The sequence below is a fragment of the Bombina bombina genome, chromosome 6, assembly GCF_027579735.1.
Source record: "Bombina bombina isolate aBomBom1 chromosome 6, aBomBom1.pri, whole genome shotgun sequence".
NCBI classification, from domain to species: Eukaryota; Metazoa; Chordata; class Amphibia; order Anura; family Bombinatoridae; genus Bombina; species Bombina bombina.
The window spans coordinates 725,787,827-725,809,726 of NC_069504.1; the positions used below are offsets into that span (position 1 = coordinate 725,787,827).

General features: G+C 42.1%; 1 protein-coding gene across 1 annotated transcript in view; it reads left to right on the forward strand.

The window, feature by feature from the left end:
• ATG4D (autophagy related 4D cysteine peptidase) overlaps positions 1–21,900 on the forward strand; it is a 108,849-nt gene that overhangs the window by 75,546 nt on the left and 11,403 nt on the right. The window contains 1 exon segment of the mRNA XM_053717927.1: positions 19,289–19,408. Within this exon segment, the coding sequence (XP_053573902.1) occupies positions 19,289–19,408 (120 nt within the window).

The window sequence follows — 21,900 nt, forward strand, 5'->3', positions numbered from 1 at the left end:
TCAGAGAACTGACTAACAATCCCTTCTCCAGACCTTCCTTAAAAAAAGACAAAATCCTAGGAATCCTATCTATCAGGACGGCCTGCAGATCTCTCAACCTTGAACCGTATCTTGGAAGCTTGGCGTTCTGCCGAGACGCCATCAGATCCAAGTCCGGCATCCCCCATTTGAGGGTTAACCTGGACAACACCTCCGATGGAGTGCTCACTCCCCGGGATGAAATGTCTGTCTGCTTAGGAAGTCCGCATCCCAGTTGTCCACACTTGGAATGTGGATGGCAGACAACAATTGTGAGCTTCCGCCCACTGAATAATCTGTGCCACTTCCTTCATGGCTAAGGAACTCAGAGTTCCTCCCTGGTGGTTGATGTAAGCCACTGAGGTGATGTTGTCAGACTGAAACCTGATAAACTGGGCTAAGGACAATTTAGGCCAAGCCATCAGAGCATTGTAAATCGCTCTCAACTCCAAGATGTTTATGGGGAGAGCAGACTCCTCCCGAGTCCATAGTCCCTGCGCCCATAGTCCCTGTCCCTAGCACGCTGGCGTCCGTGGTTACAATTACCCAGGAAGGTCTCCGGAAGCATGTACCCAGCGACAGATGCTCCTGAGAAAGCCACCACAGGAAGATAGTCCCTTGTCAATTGATCTAGATCTGTCCTCTGAGATGGATCCGAATGGTCCCCATTCCATTGTCTGAGCATGCATAACTGCAGAGCTCTCAAATGGATTCGAGCAAAGGGAATGATGTCCATGGAAGCGACAATCAGACCAATTGCCTCCATGTATTGAACCACTGTTGGCCAAACGGTAAACTGCAGAGAGAGGCAAGAATTTTGGTTATCCTGACCTCTGTCAGAAAACAATTCATAGATTTTTTCCAGATTCACTTTCTTTTATAAGATACGATGAGTCCACAGATTTCATCCTTATGGGATATTGCCTCCTGGTCAGCAGGAGGAGGCAAAGAGCACCACAGCAGAGCTGTATATATAGCTCCTCCCTTCCCTCCCACTCTAGTCATTCTATTTGCCTGTGTTAGTGTAGGAAGAGGTAAAGTGAGGTGTTAGTTTAAATTCTTCAATCAAGAGTTTATTATTTTAAATGGTGCCAGTGAGTACTATTTTTTTTCAGGTTAAAGCAACAGGTTTTTCAGCAATGGGAACTGGGGAGATTCCAAATTCTCGCTTCACCCCCCATACTGGTTGCTGCTCTGCTGATGGTCTTAGCAGATATTACCTAAGACCCTGTTTGTCCCCACAGAGCTGCAGGAGGTGAGAAAAAGGGACCTCTTCTTAAGTTCATGCTGCGATCATCATTGAGGTATGTACAGTCTTTTTGATTCTGGGGAGACAGTGTTGCTCAGAACAGACTGGCCATTATTTGCTTCAACAAAAAGGGGTAATCAACTTGCAAGAGTACTATAATTGCATGGATGTTTTCCCCCCTTTATTATGTCCGTGAATAACAGTGTTTTTTTTTTTTTTTAAGCTATTAGCCCGGTTACATTACGGTGGCACATTGAATGCGGGCTGACGCTGGGGACTGTTTAGGGAGTTTTTACTCCATTTGTTATGCTTATCGTTGGCACACCTAATTTGTTATGCTTATCGTTTGCACACAGACTTTCGAGGGGGCACATTGTTTTTTTTTTCCCAAGTCGGTTCTATCCGACATTGGTATTTCCCATGCGGTTTATTCTTATGGGATTAATCTACCGCCCACGAAAGGCGGGGCTTAACCTTTGCACTCTTAGCCGAGCAGTTGATGTTCCGGCTTCCGACAGTGTACCTCGAGGCTCCGGTGTTTTCCTAAATCCGCTTGTCTTCAGTATATCTAAATTGCAAGCAGTCTTAGGCACGCAGTTCACGGAGGGCTGTGGCTAGGTGCAAGTGTCATTTTTAGCGAAATAACTGCTTGTTAAGCATAAAAAGCTAATGTAACCTAACGAAAGTGAATAGGTTTCTTATTACAACTTCCCTAATTTTACATGTCGAGCGCTGCGCAGTAAAAATTGTACCGGTTTATTTTTTAAAGGCACAGCACATATTTGTTGTTGTTACAGTTTATCTCTGTACCACAACCATATTGCACTTTGTTTATTTTTGTCATGGCTGACTTCCAGGACAGTGTTTGTCCTATGTATTTAGATGCCAACGTGGAACCCCCTATTACTTTTTGTCCCTCATGTACTGAGAGGGCTTTACAGTTTAAAGAACAGATTTTCTTTAATGCAAGTATATCTAAGGATGCTTCTCAGCCTGATGAGACTCAGGGTATGCCGCAACTTTCTCCCCAAGCTTCACAACCTTTAACGCCTGCTCAGGTGCCATCAACTGCGTCCACTTCATTTGCTCTGCAGGATATGGCTGCAGTTATGTCATCCACTCTTTCAGAAGTTTTATCTAAGTTGCCAGCTTTACAAGGCAAACACAGTAGGACAGAGACACATGGTCCCTGCGACTTCTGATGCTTTGATGGCTATCTCCGATGTACCCTCCCAGGGCTCTGAATTGGGGGTAGGGAGGTCCTGTCTGAGGGGGAACTGTCTGATTCAGGAAGTGTATTACCACAGACAGATTCGGAAGTGATGTCTTTCAGGTTTAAGCTTGAACACCTCTGTCTGTTGCTACGGGAGGTTTTGATGACTCTGGACGATTGTGAATCTATTGTGGTCCCTCCAGAGAAATTGAGTAAGATGGACAGATACTTGGAGGTCCCTTCTTATTCTGATGTTTTTCCGGTTCATAAGAGAATGTCGGAAATTATTGCTAGGGAATGGGAAAGACCGGGTATCCCGTTCTCTCCTTCCCCTATGTTTAAGAAAATGTACCCTATAGCTGACACCGTACGGATTCTTGGAAGATGATCCCTAAGGTAGAGGGAGCTATCTCTACCCTGGCTAAGCGTACGACTATCCCTATAGAGGACAGTTGTGCTTTCAAAGACCCCATGGATAAGAAGTTGGAGGGTCTTCTCAAAAAACTTTATGTTCATCAAGGGTTTCTTTTGCAACCGACGGCCTGCATTGTAACAGTCATAACTGCGGCAGCCTTTTGGTTTGATGCTCTAGAAGAGTCCCTTAGGACTGAGACTTCTCTAGAGGAAATACAGGATAGAATTAAGGCCCTTAAGCTGGCTAATTCTTTTATTACAGATGGTTCTTTTCAGATCACCAAATTGTCAGCTAAGAATGCAGGATTCGCCATCTTAGCACGAAGAGCTTTATGGTTAAAGTCTTGGTCTGCGGATGTATCCTCTAAATATAAGCTCTTGGCTATTCCGTTCAAGGGAAAGACCCTGTTGGGGCCTGATTTGAAGGAGATCATTTATGATATTACGGGAGGTAAGGGTCACCTTCTCCCTCAAGATAAAACATTTAAGCAAAGGCGACAGAGTAATTTACGTCCCTTTCGAAACTTCAAGGGAATCCCCTCTTCCACCAAACAGGAAGGAAATTTTTCTCAAGCCAAGTCCTCCTTGAGACCCAACCAGACTTGGAACAAGGGTAAACAACCCAAGAAGCCTGCTGCCGCTACCAAAACAGCATGAAGGGGCGGCCCCCGATCCGGGACCGGATCTAGTAGGGGGCAGACTTTCCTTCTTTGTCCAGGCTTGGATAAGAGACGTTCAGGATCCCTGGACACTGGAAATCGTGTCTCAGGGGTATCAGTTGTAGTTCAAAAATTCTTCCCCAGAGGAAGGTTTCTTCTTTCTTGATTATCTGTCGACCGGATAAAAAGAGAGGCATTCTTACGCTGTGTAGGAGATCTATCCCTTATGGGAGTTATATGTCCCGTTCCAATACAGGGGCAGGGGTTTTACTCAAATCTATTTGTAGTTCCTAAAAAACATGGTGGAAACTATTCGGACCATTCTTCCATTGATCCAGGAGGGACAATATATGACTACCATGGATCTAAAGGATGCATATCTTCATATCCCTATACACAGGGATCATCACAAGTTCCTAAGGTTTGCGTTCCTGGACAAACATTTTCAATTTGTGGCCCTTCCTTTTGGTCTGGCCACAGCGCCCAGAATTTTCACAAAGGTTCTGGGGTCTCTACTGGCGGTTCTCAGGCCGCGAGGCATTGCAGTGGCGTCTTATCTGGATGACATTCTGATCCATGCGTTGTCCTATCAACTAACAAAGTCTTATACCGACATTGTCCTGTCCTTTCTGCGGACTCACGGGAGGAAGGTGAATCTAGAAAAGAGTTCACTAATTCCTCAGACAAGGGTTCCTTTCCTGGGAACTAATCGACTCTCTATCCATGAAGATCTTTTTGACGGAAGTCAGAAAGTTAAAGATTCTAAATACATGCCGATCCCTTCAGTCCAGTTCTCGGCCGTCAGTGGCTCAGTGCATGGAGACAATTGGATTGATGGTGGCAGCAATGGACATCATTCCGTTTGCTCGTTTTCATCTCAGACCTCTACAGCTGAGCATGCTCAGGCAATGGAATGGAGATTATGCAAATTTGTCTCCTCAAATAGACCTGTATCAGGAGACGAGAAACTCTCTTCTTTGGTGGTTGTCGCCGGATCATCTGTCCCAAGGGACATGCTTCCGCAGACCTTCATGGGTGATAGTTACAACGGACGCCAGCCTGATAGGATGGGGTGCAGTCTGGAACTCCCTGAAGGCTCAGGGTTTGTGGACTCGGTCGGAGTCTCTACCTCCCATCAATATTCTGGAGTTGAGAGCCATATTCAATGCGCTTCAGGCTTGGCCTCAGTTGGCCTCGGCCAAATTCAGCAGATTCCAGTCGGACAACATCACGACTGTGGCTTACATCAATCATCAGAGAGGAACAAGGAGTTCCTTAGCGATGACAGAAGTATCCAAGATAATTTGGTGGGCAGAAGCTCACTCTTGTTATCTGTCAGCAATCTACATCCCAGGAGTGGACAACTGGGAGGCAGATTTTTTGAGCAGACAGATGTTTCATACAGGGGAATGGGAACTCCACCCAGAGGTCTTTGCCGGCCTGATTCTCATATGGGGCAGGCCGGAACTGGATCTTATGGCGTCTCGTCAGAATGCCAAGCTTCCGAGATACGGATCCAGGTCCAGGGATCCTCAGGCCGAACTGATAGATGCCTTGGCAGTGCCTTGGTCTTCAACCTAGCTTATGTGTTCCCTCCATTTGCTCTCCTCCCCCGGGTGATTGCTTGCGTCAAACAGGAGAGGGCTTTGGTGATCCTCATCGCTCCGGAGTGGCCTCGCAGGACTTGGTATGCTGATCTGGTGGACATGTCATCTCTGCCACCGTAGAAGCTTCCATTGAGGCAGGACCTTCTCATTCAGGGACCCTTCCATCATCCGAATCTTATTTCTCTGCAGCTGACTGCTTGGAGATTGAACGCTTGATTTTATCTAAGCGGGGGTTCTCTGATTCGGTCATTGATACTTTGATTCAGGCACGTAAGCCTGCTACAAAAAATATTTACCATAAGATATGGCGTAAATATCTTTATTGGTGCGAATCCAAGGGCTACTCATGGAGTAAGATTAGGATTCCTAGGATTTTAGCCTTTTTTCAAGAAGGATTGGAGTAAGGGTTGTCAACAAGTTCCTTAAAGGGACAGATTTCTGCTTTATCTATTTTGTTACACAAACGTCTGGCAGATGTTCCGGATGTTCAATCTTTTTGTTAGGCTCTGACTAGAATCAGGCCTGTATTTAGACAAATTGCTCCTCCTTGGAGTTTGAATTTAGTTATTGATGTTCTTCAAGAGGTTCCGTTTGAACCTATGCATTCCATAGATATTAATTTGTTATTTTGGAAAGTGTTATTTTTGGTTGCTATTTCTTCTGCTTGCAGAGGTTCTGAGCTTTCAGCATTACAATGTGATTCTCCTTATCTTATTTTTCATGCTGATAAGGTAGTGTTGCGTACCAAACCTGGTTTTCTTCCTAAGGTTGTGTCCAACAAAAATATTAATCAGGAAATTGTTGTTCCTTCATTGTGTCCTAATCCTTCTTCAAAGAAGGAGCGCCTATTTACATAATTAGGACGTAGTCTGTGCCCTGAAGTTTTACTTGCAGGCGACTAAGGAATTTCGTCAATCATCTTCATTGTTTGTTGTTTTTTTCTGGGAAACGTAGGGGTCAGAAAGCTACGGCTACCTCTTTCTTTTTGGTTGAGGAGTATCATCCGTTTTGCATATGAGATTGCTGGACAACTGCCTCCTGAACAAATTACAGCTCATTCCACTAGGGCTGTGGCTTCCTCATGGGTATTTAAAAATGATGCTTCTGTTGAACAGCTTTGCAAGGCTGCAACTTGGTCGTCTCTTCATACTTTTTCCAAATTTTACAAATTTGATACTTTTGCCTCGGCCGAGGCTGTTTTTGGGAGAAAGGTTCTTCAAGCAGTGGTACCTTCCGTTTAGGTTCCTGTCTTGTCCCTCCCTTTCATCCGTGTCCTATAGCTTTTGGTATTGTATCCCATAAGTAAGGATGAAATCCGTGGACTCATCGTATCTTGTAAAAGAAAAGGAAATTTATGCTTAACTGATAAATTTATTTATTGTACGATACGACGAGTCCACGTCCCGCCCTGATGTTTTCTAAGACAGCTTTTTATTTTTGTTAAACTTCAGTCACCTCTGCACCTTGGCTTTTCCTTTCTCTTCCTAACTTCGGTCGAATGACTGGAGTGGGAGGGAAGGGAGGAGCTATATATACAGCTCTGCTGTGGTGCTCTTTGCCTCCTCTGCTGACCAGGAGGCGATATCCCATAATTAAGGATGAAATCCGTGGACTCGTCGTATCGTAAAAGAAATACATTTATCAGGTAAGCATAAATTTACTTTTCCATCCGTGGGAACATAGAAAAGACAACAGGGTATCTGTATTAGAGTTTGCTTGTTGAAAAGATGGCACCTGAACCAATATGTCGTCCAGGTAGGGTGTCACAGCAATTCCCCGAGCCCTGATCACTGCCAAGAGAGCCCCCAGAACCTTTGAGAAAATTCTGGGAGCTGTGGCAAGGCCAAACAGAAGAGCCACAAACTGAAAGTGTTTGTCTAGAAAGACGAATCTCAGGAACTTGTGATGATCCCTATGGATGAGAACATGAAGATATGCATCCTTCAGGTCTATGGTCGTCATGAACTGACCCTCTTGGACCAAAGGAAGAATGGAACAAATGGTTTCCATTTTGAAGGATGGTACCCTGAGAATCTCGTTTAGACACTTTAGGTCTAGAATAGGACGAAAAGTTCCCTCTTTTTTTGGGAACCACAAAAAAGATTTTGAATAGAATCCCATCCCTGTTCCCTTACAGGAACTGGAACTATCACCCCCAGGAAAGAAAGGTCCCGAACACAATTCAAGAATGCCTCTCTTTTTATCTGGTCTGCAGATAATCTTGAGAGGAGAAACCTGCCCCTGCGAGGAAAAGTTTTGAATCCTATTTTGTAACCCTGAGACATTATGTTCACAGCCCAAGGATTTGGGACATCTTGTATCCATGCTTGACAAAACAGAGAAAATCTGCCCCCCATTTGATCCGGTCCCGGACCAAACCCTTCATGCTGATTTAGACTTTAGCTTTCTTTGATTGCTTCCCCTTGTTCCAAGACTGATTGGGCTTCCAAGAAGACTTGGACTGTTCCTGCTTGGGAGAGGAAGACTTTCCATTGAAGTTACAAGAGGAACGAAAATTACTCTGATGTCCTTTAGGTCTATTCTTCTTGTCTTGTGGTAGAAAAAACCCTTTTCCACCAGTAATATCAGAGATTATTTCTGCCAGACCTGGTCCAAACAGGGTTTTACCCTTGTAAGGAAGCGTTAGTTCTAAGTCCAAGCTTCTAACATCTGCTGACCATGATTTCAGCCACAACGCCCTGTGAGCTAGCACAGCGAAGCCAGATATCTTGGCTCCCAGTTTAATAACTTGCATGGTAGCATCAGAAATAAAGGAGTTGGCTACCTTGAGAGCCTTAATCCTGTCTTGGATCTCCTCCAAAGGAGTCTTTACTTGAAGAGAATCAGACAAGGCATTGTACTAATAAGATGCCGCACTAGACACAGTGGCAATACAAACTGCAGGTTGCCATTGAAGACCTTGATGAACATACATTTTCTTCAAATAAGCCTCCAGCTGTATGTCCATTGGAACCTTAAAAGAGCAGCTCTCCTCTATAGAAATAGTAGTTCTTAGCCAGAGTAGAAATGGCCCCTTCTACTTTAGGCACCGTACGCCATGAATCTTTAATGGAGTCAGCGACAGGAAACCTTTTTAAAAACAGAAGATGGGGAAAACAGTATCCCTGGCTTCTCCCATTCCTGCTCAATAATCTCAGTTGTATAATATAATCGCAAGGTCTGGAACAGGAAACACTTCAACAGAGGAAGGAACATCAAAGTATTTATTGTTTACTTGATTTCTTAGGGTTGACAACGTCAGGCGGGTCGGAGTCGTCCAAAGTAGCCAAAACCTTTATGTTTAAATCTTTTATTAGTTTTATAGATAGGTAAAACAATATAACAGATCATTAAGGCATATTTATCTAGGTATGTGCATAACCATAGGTCCTGACATCTCCACAAATATCCTTCTTTTAATAAAGACATCTATTCAGGACCTATTATCCAAATATCGATATGCATCAAAATATACAATTATATATAGAGAAGGAAAGAAAACGAAGAGAAAAAGGATAAGAAAAAAAAGAAAAAGGAAGAAGAAGAGAACTCAAAGACTCAGTGGAACTCCTTCTAACACCATCCAGCTCATATGTTTATTATCACTTATCTTCCTTATGTGGGATATCTGAGAGAGCAAGAGTAAGAGTAAAGTGGGGAGAAGCGGGGTAGGGGGTGCAGGATCGACATGGGAAAGGGGTAAGTTAGAGTAGTGTAGGACTTCCGGGCTCCTCCCGCCTCCTCCCCCCCACGATCATTGCAGCTTATGGGTCCTGTATCACTAATAAATCTCAACAAAGACTAAGTAGCTAAGTTACTGTTAAGTGTCCAGTAAAACCAGACTCTCTCAAACTGGGTTTGAGTATCTAATATTTTCGAAGCTGCCTCATACATACGGTACGTCAGGTTCAATTTATTCCTCACCTCCTCCCATGCTGGGGCCCTAATTTTCCAGTATCTTGCAATACACATTCTAGTGACCGTACACGCTATCTTGATGAATGTATTTATCTGTTTGTTGTATTGTGGTAACGGTTCATGTAGTAGAGCCTGCATCGGTTTTAATAATATTTGTTCCTCCAAGATCACCCCTAGGAGGGAGGACAACCGAGCCCAAATAGGCTGTATTATGGGGCAGTCCCACCACATGTGGAGATATGAGCCTACCTCTCCACATCCTCTATAACAGAGTCTGTTGTTTGTGTTGGTCATATGATATGTTCTGGTCGGGATCAGATACCATCTATAGATGGTCTTAATGGTATTTTCTCTTAAGTCAGCACTAAGGAGGCCAGCGCATGCCGACTGTAGAATCTCATCCCACTCTTTTTTTAAGTTTATGTATGTTTAAATCTTTTTCCCAACTTAAGATTATTGAGGGTTTTGTGGAGTTATTTTGGGATTGAATCTCCACATACAGTTTAGATATCATATTTTTAGGTCTGTGAGCTAAGTTCATTAGAGACTCTGTAAGTGAAAAGGTATGGGTCCCAGCTAGTCTAATGTAGTGTTGAATAGCGGAATTGACTTGGAGATATTGAAACCACAGCAACCTTTGAGGTGTTATTTGGGTTTGGATTTGTACGAATGTCTTAGGCTTACCCCCTTGCAACCAGTCTGCGACCCTGTAAAGTCCCTTATTTGCCCATTTATCCACCATCATTTGGGTGTCAGAAGTGAGGAGATATCTAATTGGGCGCATGGTCGATTGAGTGGGAGACAGTCCAAGTTGTTTACTTAATAGGGACCATAGGTGTGTGGTGTGGTCGTTGATATGTGAGCGATATCTAATTTGTGATATTTCTGTCGGTTGTTTGCACCACAATATATCATCCGTGTGAGTGGAACCCCTTAGGTCTGCTTCTAACTTGGGCCAGAGGACTAGTTTTTCCTTTCCTCCCACAAGCAATGTCTGCGCCAATCTTGCCGCTTTGTAATAGTCCACTAAATTGGAAGCCCCTATTCCTCCTAGACTTTTGTGTTTTGTTATGAGTGAGGATGAGATCCTAGCCATTTTCTTCCCCCTAATAAATGTCAAGATTTCCCCCTGCATTTTTTTCAAGTCTGAGATCGGGACCTCAATGGGGAGTGTCCTGAATAAGTATAGTAGCCGGGGCAGAATCGTCATTTTTACAGATGCAAGCCTACCCATCCATGAAAATGGATGCAGCCTCCACCCAGTCAGGTCTCTCCTGATGTTTTTATATATGGCTTCATAATTATGTTTGTATAATTGATTGACTAGTGGGGTTAAGTAGATCCCCAAGTACTTAAGGGAGTGTGCAGGCCACTTCATATCAAAGTTGGCTTCAATTAGTTTTTTTGTGTGTGATGGTAGTCCTAGTGATAATGCCTCACATTTGTCATGGTTAATTTTGTATCCTGAGATTTGGGAAAATTCTTCTAAGATTTTGTAGAGATTGGGTAGGGAGATTAGTGGTCTAGTCAGTGTGAGCAAGATGTCGTCTGCAAATAGTGTTAGTTTATATTCCTGGTCCCCTATCGTTACCCCCGAGATATCCAGTGTCTGTCTAATTTTGGCTGCCAGTGGCTCTATGCACAAAGCAAAAATGAGGGGTGACAGGGGGCAACCCTGTCTTGTACCATTTAGGATAGGGAAAGATTTAGATTTATATCCTGATATGGATACCTGAGCCGTTGGTGTAGAATAGATCTTTCTCATAGCGGTAACAAAAGATCCCTGAAATCCCATCCGATGTAGAACTGCCATCATGAATTTCCAATCTATTCTATCAAATGCCTTCTCTGCGTCCAACGAGAGAAGCAGAGAAGGCATCTTGGTTTTTCCCACATATTCTATGATATTGATTAATCTACGAACATTATCTGGTGCTTCCCTGCCTGTAACAAATCCCACCTGGTCCAAGTGTATCAATTTTGGTAAGATAAGTTTAAGGCGATTAGCTAATATTTTAGTAAGGATCTTCAGATCTTGATTAATGAGTGAGATGGGGCGATAACTAGAACAGAGTTTGTGATTTTTCCCTGGCTTTGGTATCACCACAATCCTTGCCTGCAAAAGGTCTTCTGGAATATCATGTCCCTCCAGAACACAGTTACAAAAGTCTGTAAGATGGGGTACCAGTATTCCCCTGAATGCTTTATAGTACTCACTAGCAAATCCATCTGGGCCTGCCGCTTTCCCTGACTTAAGGTCTTTGATAACCCCGAGAACTTCTATATTAGTTATGGGGGCATTCAAGCTCTCTAGGTCTTCCTGTGAAAGGGAGTCTAGTTTGGTTTCCTCTAAAAATTTCTCGCTTTGAAAAGCTACCTGTTGTGAGTGTATTACTTTGTTTCCATCATACAGTTTCCCGTAGAAATCTGCAAAGGCGTTCACTATTTGTTGTGGGTGAGAAACTAAGGTGCCACATGGAAGCATAATAGATAGTACCGAGGATGCCTTGCATCTCTCCCTGAGTTTGTGAGCCAGAAATCTGTCCGGTTTGTTTGCGTATATATAGTATTGTGTGTTAAGTCTCTGGATCGCTCTCATTGAGTGGTCATTTAGAAGTTTGGCTAGGTGTGTTCGTTTGGATTCTAGCATGGGTAGTAATTCCTGCCTGCCAGTTAGTCTATGTCGAGTCTCCAGGTCTTGTATTTCGTTATGTAGTTGTGAAAGTAGGGTCTTATTTTGTTTGTTGCGTATTGCTTTTTCCCCAATGAGTAGCCCTCTTAGGTATGTTTTGTGTGCTGCCCATGGGGAAATGGGGTTTGCTGTGGAACCTTTGTTAATATCCCAAAATTCTGTAAGTGACGTATGAAGTCTCTCCCCTATCCGGGGATCCTTGATAAGTAGTGGATTGTAGGTCCATGTTCGTGTTCTCAAAGTATCAACAAGACCTTCTAGGTGTAAAGTGAGGACAGAGTGATCTGACCAGACACAGGGATGAATCTTAGAATTACCATATAGGGGTTGCAATATTTGGCTTGTATATATGTAATCTATTCTCGTGTATTGTTTGTGAGCTGAAGAATAAAAGGTCGTGTCTGATGTTTGGCCATATAGTGTGGTCCAAGAATCTGAGTGAGTGTGGGGTCAAGTGTTCCTTAATGGCATTAACTATTCTATTGTGTCTAAGCTGTTTGGGAGATAGCTTGGTACCCTTCTCAGTATGTTTATTCATTGTTATTTTGAAGTCTCCCGCTACTATTAATTTGTGTTGGGACCAGTTGGTAAGTAAATCAGAGATATTCTGAAAAAACGTGTGCTGGTTTTCATTTGGTGCATAGATATTGCATAGTACCACTTCCGCGTCTTGAAGACGTCCTTTGACTATCAAATATCTACCATCTTTGTCTGCTATGGTGGAATCATGGTCAAAAAGTAAGCTAGAATGGATCAATATCGAAACTCCCCTTTTTTTTTAATCTGTAGTCGCGTGGTAGTGTTGTGTAAAATGTTTGGCCCAATATTTTGGGATAATAGCTTGTGTAAAGTGGGTTTCTTGGAGAAATATAATATTTGCTCCCAAGTGTTGGTATTGATTCATCGCAGTGCGCCTTTTGAGATTCGTATTTAACCCTCGAACGTTATGTGATATCAACTGAATTTGTGGTATCATGGGGGTGTTGTGTTAAGGGTGTGTGCACATTACCAGACCATCTATGAGCTGCTGTGGTTTCTCTGTGGTTGCTTGATTCTCCTCGTCAAGAGGGGGAGTGTGGTTGTTTCTTTGCGCAGGGGGGTGGAGGTAAGCCCCAGAGCCCTTGGGAGGTGAAGAAGAAAAAGTTAGAGCAAAAGAATAGTACAATCGATAAAAGAAATAAAAAAATAGACAATAACATAAAAATAACACAAACTTATGCCCGTCTCGCGGGTCCTTTACCAGTATAGAATCTAACATTCCTATGCTAATGAGAGGGTTGCCTGCATATGAATATATCTAGCTTTGACAAGTCAGCATAATATAAACTTTTTAAACTCTGTATAACAATAAACATTACAACAACACATTTGTTCAGTCCTTATCAGGGATAGCTTTCCCTTATGTAGTCTTTATAGGATCCCAGCCTAAGAGATAGGGGAATGAGCACCATCAGCAAAAAGTCAACACATCAAGAGATTATTTTCTCCCGTATTCCCGGGTAATCTTTGTATGAAGACCTCTTGAGTTTGGAGGTGTAATTCTGTCGTAAAGGACTTCCATTAGTCCTGGCGGTGAAGTTTTGGAAATCTTATTTCTTTGTGCCTTTTCGGGTCACTTTTGTCCATTTGGTTTGTCTGGAGGGGCCTGCTAGTTTTGATGAGTGGTCTTCTGTGGGGATGAGGGGGGACTCTAGTCCCAGGAGCTTACAAGTTTGGTCGATTTCTTCGGGATCATGTATGGTGATGGTTTTATTGTCTTTCAAGATATACAAAGCAAAGGGGAATCCCCATTTATACTTAACTTGATGTTTTCTCAGAAGAGAGGTAAGTGGTCTCAGTGAGCTTCTTCTTTGAAGTGTTCGGATGCTGAGGTCCTGAAAAAATTGTATTACTGTCCCCTGAAATTTGAACGTTGGCTTGTTTCTGGAAGCTTGAAGAATCTTTTCTTTATCTTGGAAAAACGACATCTTGATTATGATGTCTCTGGGTGGTGCCTCTCCCTTGGGCTTTGCTTTTAATGCCCTGTGTGCCCTCTCTATATCATATTCTGAATCCTCTTATTCTCCGGTTATATTGTGAAATAGCTGTTGTAAATATGTCGGTAGATCTGAGCTGGATATAGATTCTGGGACTCCCTTCAGTCTAATATTGTTTCTGCGAGATCTATTTTCTAGATCATCAACCTTATCCTGCAGATCCGTGATGGATTGTTGTTGTGCTTGAATGGTTTGAGAGGACGCTGCTAATTCTTCTGTAATAGTGTCAGTTTGCTCTTCCAGGGTATCTATTCTGCCTCCTAGATCAGCTAGGTCAGATCGTATATCTGTGAGACTAGAAGTTACAGCATTATGCATAGTGTCCATTTTTTCCCATAACTTTTCAAAGTTGATAGCGAAATCTTGCTTAGAAATTAAATTTTTGAGGTCTGCTTTTGTCACCGGATGTTTGTCTGCGTCTGCAATGGAGGGTGCAGACCCAGTTTCTGAGTCTCCTGTGTCCTCCATTGTTAGTGATTCTAAATTCTTGGATTGTTTAGAGGATTTAAAAAAGGAGCTCACAGTTGTAGATTTGTGTAACTTTTCTCCTCTAGGTGGTCTCCTAGCTGTCATAATAGCCAAGATAGAGGAGAGGGGGAAGAGAAGACCCACCCAGGGGTAGCAAATTCCCAGGTTCAGAGTCCCCAATACAAATTGGTGTGCGCAAGGGATAGATAGTATAAGTAGATGAGAGGGTAAGACAGCTTAATTCAATTATACCTTCACAGTTATATGAGTTAACTAAATCTGCTGCACCTATTGTGTATCTGAGTTGTTTCTCCCCTCTGTATGTCTTTTATCTTTTTCAGCTCTGTTACACTGCAGAGTAATTGCGCCTTTTCCAGGCCTCCATCAACTATAATGGTTGATGCAATTTAGCGACTTTACCCAGGGTATATAGTGTCAGCCTCTCTTCCTTCCTTTATATATCTTTTTGTCTATCAGTAGCCTTTATGATCGGAGTGTCCCCCTCCCCACTTAGATGTCAGTTGTGCCCCCTCGCTTCCTCCAATGTTATAATGTCGGCTCCATATGTTTCTGCATGGAATCACAAGACCCTGCACTCACTTCACCTGTCTAGCTGCTTCATGTAGTTATCTTTTCGCTCCCCAGGCTTTTCAATAATGTGTGGTATGTCTCGCTCTTCACCCGCTCTGCCCCATTATATCCGTCCGCTTTCGCGGCCTACCTGATAGTCCCGCTAGGATCGAGGGAGAGCGGCTCCAGGGTCTTTCCGACGCTCAGTGCGCCTTACAGGTGTAGCGCGTTATGGTTGTCGGCTCTTCTAGATGTGAGTCGCTGGGTAAGATTGCGGGTTATGAAGCTTCTCCGATGAGAGAGATGAGTTGGGCTACCGGAATCTGCGCCTTCTTCCCTGCATCTTGTTTTGGCGCGAATATCTTCACTGGGGTATTAAGCTGTATAACGCGTTCCTGAGTTGTGCAAGTCTCACATATTTCTCCTGTGTCAGTTCAGACACTCTTGCAGCTGTAATCTTGAAGTTTTGGCTTGCAATATATTATTATTATACCGGCTTTTTAATGTTTGCAGTACAGAGCTTGGGAATTAAGCAGCCATCACCAAGCTCAGTCAGGCTCCGCCCCCGTAGCCAAAACCTTTAACAATACACAAAGGTGTTGAAGCTTAAATCGGAAGGATACTACTTCAGCATCAGATGAAGTAATTATACTGTCCGAATCTGAGATTTCATCCTCAGAAGCTACCAACGTATCCTCCTCATCCGATTTATGAGAGAGGGCGACCTGAGAAGCAGAGATTGGAACAGAAACCTTAACATCTGAGTCTCTAATGTTCCTCTTGCTTTTTCCCTTTAGCATAGGAATGGCAGATACCGCCGAAGATACCCGAGCAACAATTTCTGCAGGCAAATAAACTCCTCCAGGAGACTAAGAGGAACCGCAGGGCACTGTATGTGACGCTACTAAGGCTTGGGACGTTTGAGGATAAAGCTGTGGTATTGCCTGAACAGCATCATCCTGAGAGACGGTTGGCTCAGAAACAAAGAGTTTATCTTTATTCTTTAAAGTCCTTTCTATACATGAGGAACACAATTGCAAGGGCAATACAATTTGGTTTTCCAAACAAAGAAGGCACCTGTCCATAGGAGCAGAGTCCTGTTCTATGATTGGAATCTTTTTAGAAATATCTACAAAAAGACAATCTTATAATTGAGGTACTATTGCTTTAAGTAACCCACAGGGCGATAAAAACTTTTGTAGAATTAATTTCCCCCAAATAGTAAATAAATTTTGTCTGTGCAGAAAAAGGGTTATAAGAACAATCTATCAGAGCACCTCTACACCCCAGTCCTTGACTAAGGTGCCTACCTGCCCTTCAACTAGCGTAGGGTGATCCGGACTCCCCTTAATGCAGACGCTGTAACTGCTCCTATAAACCTGCAGGAGTGGAGCCGGAAGGTCACTTGACTGGCAATTGAAGCAACGCCACACATGTAAAGCACGCGCTTCAGTCGTATAATAATGGAAAAACTGCTTCACTCAAAACCTGAAAGGTTTGCAGATATAAGTCAAACAAACGTGCCCCCAAAAAACATTGCTTACACAATCTTAAGTGAACTAAGCCATAGATAATAAAACTCATGAGCCACCACAATAAGGTTAACAGAAATAATAGAGAATGGTGTATACAAAAAATACACCACACTCATAGGGGGCGCTAACTGATGACTAAAAAATAAGTGCAAATATAAAACAAACTATAAATAAATTATACAATCAATCAAAAAGATACCCAATCCGAATTGGTGGATGCTGGAGTATGGGTATATGCAAATATAACAAGATGTCCATAACAACAATCCTGAAAAATGGAGGCAGCTCTCTGTCATAGGACGGTCATCCTGATGTATCGTGATCTAAGAAGAAAGAGGAACAGAGGCGCCAAACATGGCCTAGTAACGTCAGGGCACCAACACACACAGAACCGACAGGATAAGATATACTCACAAGTGAGGCGCACCCAAATGGTGCTATTGTGGCAGACTGGAACTATAACAGTGGTCCAGCTCACTGGTCACCGCCAGCCAAGACCCCAAGTCCAGATGATCCTTGAGAGGGCCTATAGGTTAGAGCCTGGAAGGACAAGGAGAAGGCACAAGCATAGCCCAGTAACGTTTTGACCAAGGAGAAAGAAAATTTAAAGGTTGCATTTAACAGGAGGCGAAGCACCACCAGGTGCAATATCAGCATTACTGGGACCTCTCAGCCGCCCAGTGGACTGTGGAATCCAACCAACAGGATAAAGATAGTCCCAACTTGAGAAAAAATTCAGCAAAAGAGATAATATGCCCCCACGAGAGCAAGACAAAGGAGTTAGTAGCAAGTGTATATTTATAATACTTTATTAAAACATGTGACGCGTTTCTCAGCCACCATAGGGCTGTTTCCTCAGGCTACAGATAGATTGTCTTGCTCTCGTGGGGGCATATCTCTTTTGCTGAATTTTTTCTCAAGTTGGGACTATCTTTATCCTGTTGGTTGGATTCCACTGGGCGGCTGAGAGGTCCCAGTAATGCTGATATTGCACCTGGTGGTGCTTCGCCTCCTGTAAGTGCAACCTTTAAATTTTCTGTCTCCTTGGTCAAAACGTTACTGGGCTATGCTTGTGCCTTCTCCTTCCAGGCTCTAACCTATAGGCCCTCTCAAGGATCATCTGGACTTGGGGTCTTGGCTGGCGGTGACCAGTGAGCTGGACCACTGTTATAGTTCCAGTCTGCCACAATAGCACCATTTGGGTGCGCCTCACTTGTGAGTATATCTTATCCTGTCGGTTCTGTGTGTGTTGGTGCCCTGACGTTACTAGGCCATGTTTGGCGCCTCTGTTCCTCTTTCTTCTTAGATCACAATAAGGTTAACTCCTTCCTCTCATAAAGGAGATTAACCCCTGTCTCTCACATACAAAATCTGCCTGCTCACTGCCTAAAATTAATCCTGTACCCATTCTAGTCCCATAATTGAATGCAGAGAGTTGAAGCTTAACCCCCTTCAGTGCCAGCCTCACCTGTACTTCTAGCCGTCCGGCAGGAGGACAGCTCACAAAGTGTGAAAGGACGCCAACTCCTTACAGAGGCCTGTGTAAAAAAAAGAAAGAACAGGGTAGACCTACTCTGGCTTTCTGTACTAGGGAAGCAACATGTTGAGAAAATGCAGCAAGGCCCACCTTACAAGTTCCTAACTGCTCTAAAGTCACCACTACTCTACTGAAAAGATTGATGTGGACTACAGCTATACCCAAAATCTTGCTTGTAGCAAAAGAAATCAGATTTTCTTCAGACACCAAAACTTCACCTCCTCCATTAACAGAGGCAACGAGAATGACTAGGGATTGTGGGTAGGGGAATGACACTTAACAGCTTTGCTGTGGTGCTCTTTGCCTCCTCCTGCTGGCCAGGAGTGATATCCCACTAGTAATTGATGACGTCGTGGACTCTCCATATCTTAGGAAAGAAATGAGGTTTAATAAACTTTTTGTATGGGAATTCGAGTGCAGCTTCGTCATTCTCAAAGATATTAGAAGTCTTCCTCTATTTATATTTTTGCATGCAATATTAGATATATCCATCCCCAGTTTTTGTATTAGGTAATGGTGATAGATGTACACCGCTTTTGTTATGTTGTAAAGTGGTGAGAAGGAAATGTACTGTCTGTCTACAATCTGTGTATTAACAGGAAATGAGTTATATATTCTAATCTTTAACTACTAGGAGACAGTGAGAGGTGTGTGTTCTGGTTTATGTGTAAGAAGAAGAGCTAACTTGTATATGTGCTCTAATTTAATACTATTTTGTAATAAGGAAATTGCATATGTCCCTGAAGTATTAGCATTTGTAGAATATGAATTTGTAAATGATTGCGAAGTGCCCCAGAGTTCTGTGTGTTAAAGAGACAATAAACACCTTGTAATTACAAGACATCTGTTGTGTTGCTATAGAATAACAAATCAGCCAAGTCTTAACATTTTAAAAACAAATTGAATATCCATTTTACTGCAATTAGTTTTCAATAGCCAAACTCCACCAACCATTTGCCTTATTTGGAGGAACCAATCTGGGCTTTAGCCTGCAGACAACAAGGTTAGCCTCTGTCAATTTTCAGAGCTAAATTACAAGAAATGGGGGGCAAAATAAACACAATATATTACAAAGTTATTTTGTTATGCATAACTAAACATTGTATATAAAAATCTGAAGGTGTTTGCTTACCTTCTTTTAATATGTTTTTATTTAGAGTAGAAAATAGGTGCCTGTCTATAAACCAGTGACTTTGAGGGGGTAGTAAAATCCCAATATGTTCCAGTAACATGCAATCTCTGCAAGTTACAAACTCAAATCAATAATACTTTATGCACAAAAATAATTTACACTGATTTAACATGCTCTTGTTTAAAGCTTAGAGGGAATCAATGTGCTTCTTAGGATTGTGTCATTGTCTTTTCTTCTTAGTCGTTCCACTGTACTTCCCCAAGGAAAATCTCCATAACCCGAATGGATCCAAGTTGCACTTTTGCCTTCTATGCCAGAAATCAAACAGAATTTGATACACTATGCAGCCACTTAAAAAAAGTGAGTAGCACCCATGAGCATTATTGTATATATTTATTTTTATTATAGAGTGCCAACATATTTTGTAGCATTGTATATCGGTACATTAAATACACTGTGAAAAACAGAATATAGGTTAACCTACTAGCACAGAAGCTCTATAGGGCCTTGCTCCTATGGGAATTTACAATCTAGGTGGCAAAGGTGATACCAGGGACAGGAGATATGTTGGTATGAGCATACACTGGAAAGAATGGGGAGAGTTGGTCGTTTCACTAAGATTCAGCATGAGAAAATGATGGTAGGTTGATAAAATAATTGTATGAGTAAAGGATTGAGGCAAAAGATAAATATAGTTTGTATATACTGTGTTTTTAATGCTTTGCAGATTTAGATTAGGATCCTAAATTTTATTCTGCTGGAGCTAGGAAGTTAGTGATAGGGGATAAAAGAAGGGGGATCAGCCAATCAAGAACCATGGGTGAGAGGTAGGTCAGCCCGGTAGAGGAATTTTAAACGTATCAGAAGGAGAAGAGCTAGGAAGGCCAATTTTCTTGTGGATTGAAATTGTCACGATGGGCAAGTGCCAGCAAATTGGTGTTTTGGTGGTATCTGGTGTAAGGAAGTCTTAGGTTTTGGGGGTGTTGCACAGATGGTTGTGGCAGAATATAATATATTAAGTGATTGTCTATAGGACTGAAGGAGAGAGCAGAGTCAAGCACTGAAGACTTTATGGTTGGTGAGAGGAAGACAATGACATGGGTTTTGTATGGGGTAGATTTGTGCTAGTCAAGCATTTGCTGATATGAAAGGTAAACAGGGGTGAGACATCGGGTTCAGATTGATTTGTGGGTGTCATCCTCAACACATAATGAAACACAAAGGAACTATTTATCAGGCCAAGCAAAGAGGCACTGGGTACGAAGATCTAAAAGACCAATTGAGAGAGAACTTAAGACAAGGGATCTGTGTCATAACTATCACGTGAACTCACATTTGCAATAGGACATGTGAAAAAATGGTTTAAAAAAAAAGATAAAAAATGAAATTGTATACAATTTAGGATCCAGCAAGAATATTGAAAAGACAGACACACATTTGTTTAGGAATTACAAAAAAGGTCCAAAAAACCCAGATGTAAGACTAAAAAAAAACTAGATGTAAGATTCTTAGTGAAATTCCCTGACTACTTGAGGGTTTTTCAGTAACAGCGCCCAAAAATTATACCACAGTTTTACCGCTGTTGGAGCTTCCTGAATGGGATTGTGGGCTGGAGGACGTGCCTAGCGTTATAGGCACTCCCTCCTGAAACAATCCCATTGTATGAACAATTGTGTGATTTCAGTTATTTACACTGTAGACAAACAAGTCTAGGCAGGAAGGGGTTTAATGCCTCCTTTAAAAACAGGTAAATACATTGTTAAACGGCTGCATACAGTTCTAGTAGGAATTGGTGGGGGCACAATCTTTAGAGTTAAATTCAATGTTAATTAAATTAAAAGGAACGATACCCAAATGTTGAAGCACTTGAAAGTAATGCAGCATAGCTGTAAAAAGCTGACTAGAAAATATCATTGACACTCCACTGTAAAGGAACTTTAAGCAGCCAATCAGGATACTAGTCCCAGGACTTGCAAGGGAGCATGTATCTCGCATGTGCAGGCACAATCATGTTATTCCTCTATTCAGTTTATGGAAGTTCATTATGAAATCTCACAATATTTCAGTGAAATCTCATGAGATCACAGCAAAGCATAACATGACCTCAGCACTGCTGATGGGCTATTCCCCCCCCCCCAACTTGCAGCTGGACAGTAGCTGAAGTATAACTGTTACCAAGCACTTACTCTTGTAAGTTAAAGTGACATTATACACTAGATTTTTCTTTGCATAAATGTTTTGTAGATGATCCATTTAAATGGCCTATATAGTTTTTTTTTTTAATTAAAAGTATAGTTTTTCTTTCTTTTTTTTTTTTTAAATAACATTGTGCTGATTTTCAGACTTTTAACCAAGCCCAACGTTTTAGGAGAATACTGATGTAAACCTACTCCAGCTTGCTCCTGTTTGTGTAAAGAGTCTTTTCATATGCAGGGGGAGTGTCTTCTCTTTTTGGTATACAACTAGTTTCAGTGGGTGTTGCAGCTAACTTTTTCAACAGAGCTAAACTGGGAGCTTCTAAGTTAGTTTTTTTTTTAAACTTTTTTATACTGGATTTTTATATCGGTATCTGTGCATATTATTCTTTATAGTAGTGTCTATTACATGCAGTTATATGAAAACTGGTGTATACTGTCCCTTTTAAAGAAATTTAGAGGTAAAATATCTTCCCTTTTTACATAGAGATGTTCAGGTGATCTCTTTTTTTTTTTTGTCAGCTTTTTAGTTATGCTGCATCACTTTCAAGTGATTTAGCATATGGGTATTATGTCCCTTTAATAAGTTCGACTGCGCAGGTTTTTTTATTTTCATTATGCATAATTTAACATTTATGGGGTTTCAATGATAATGTT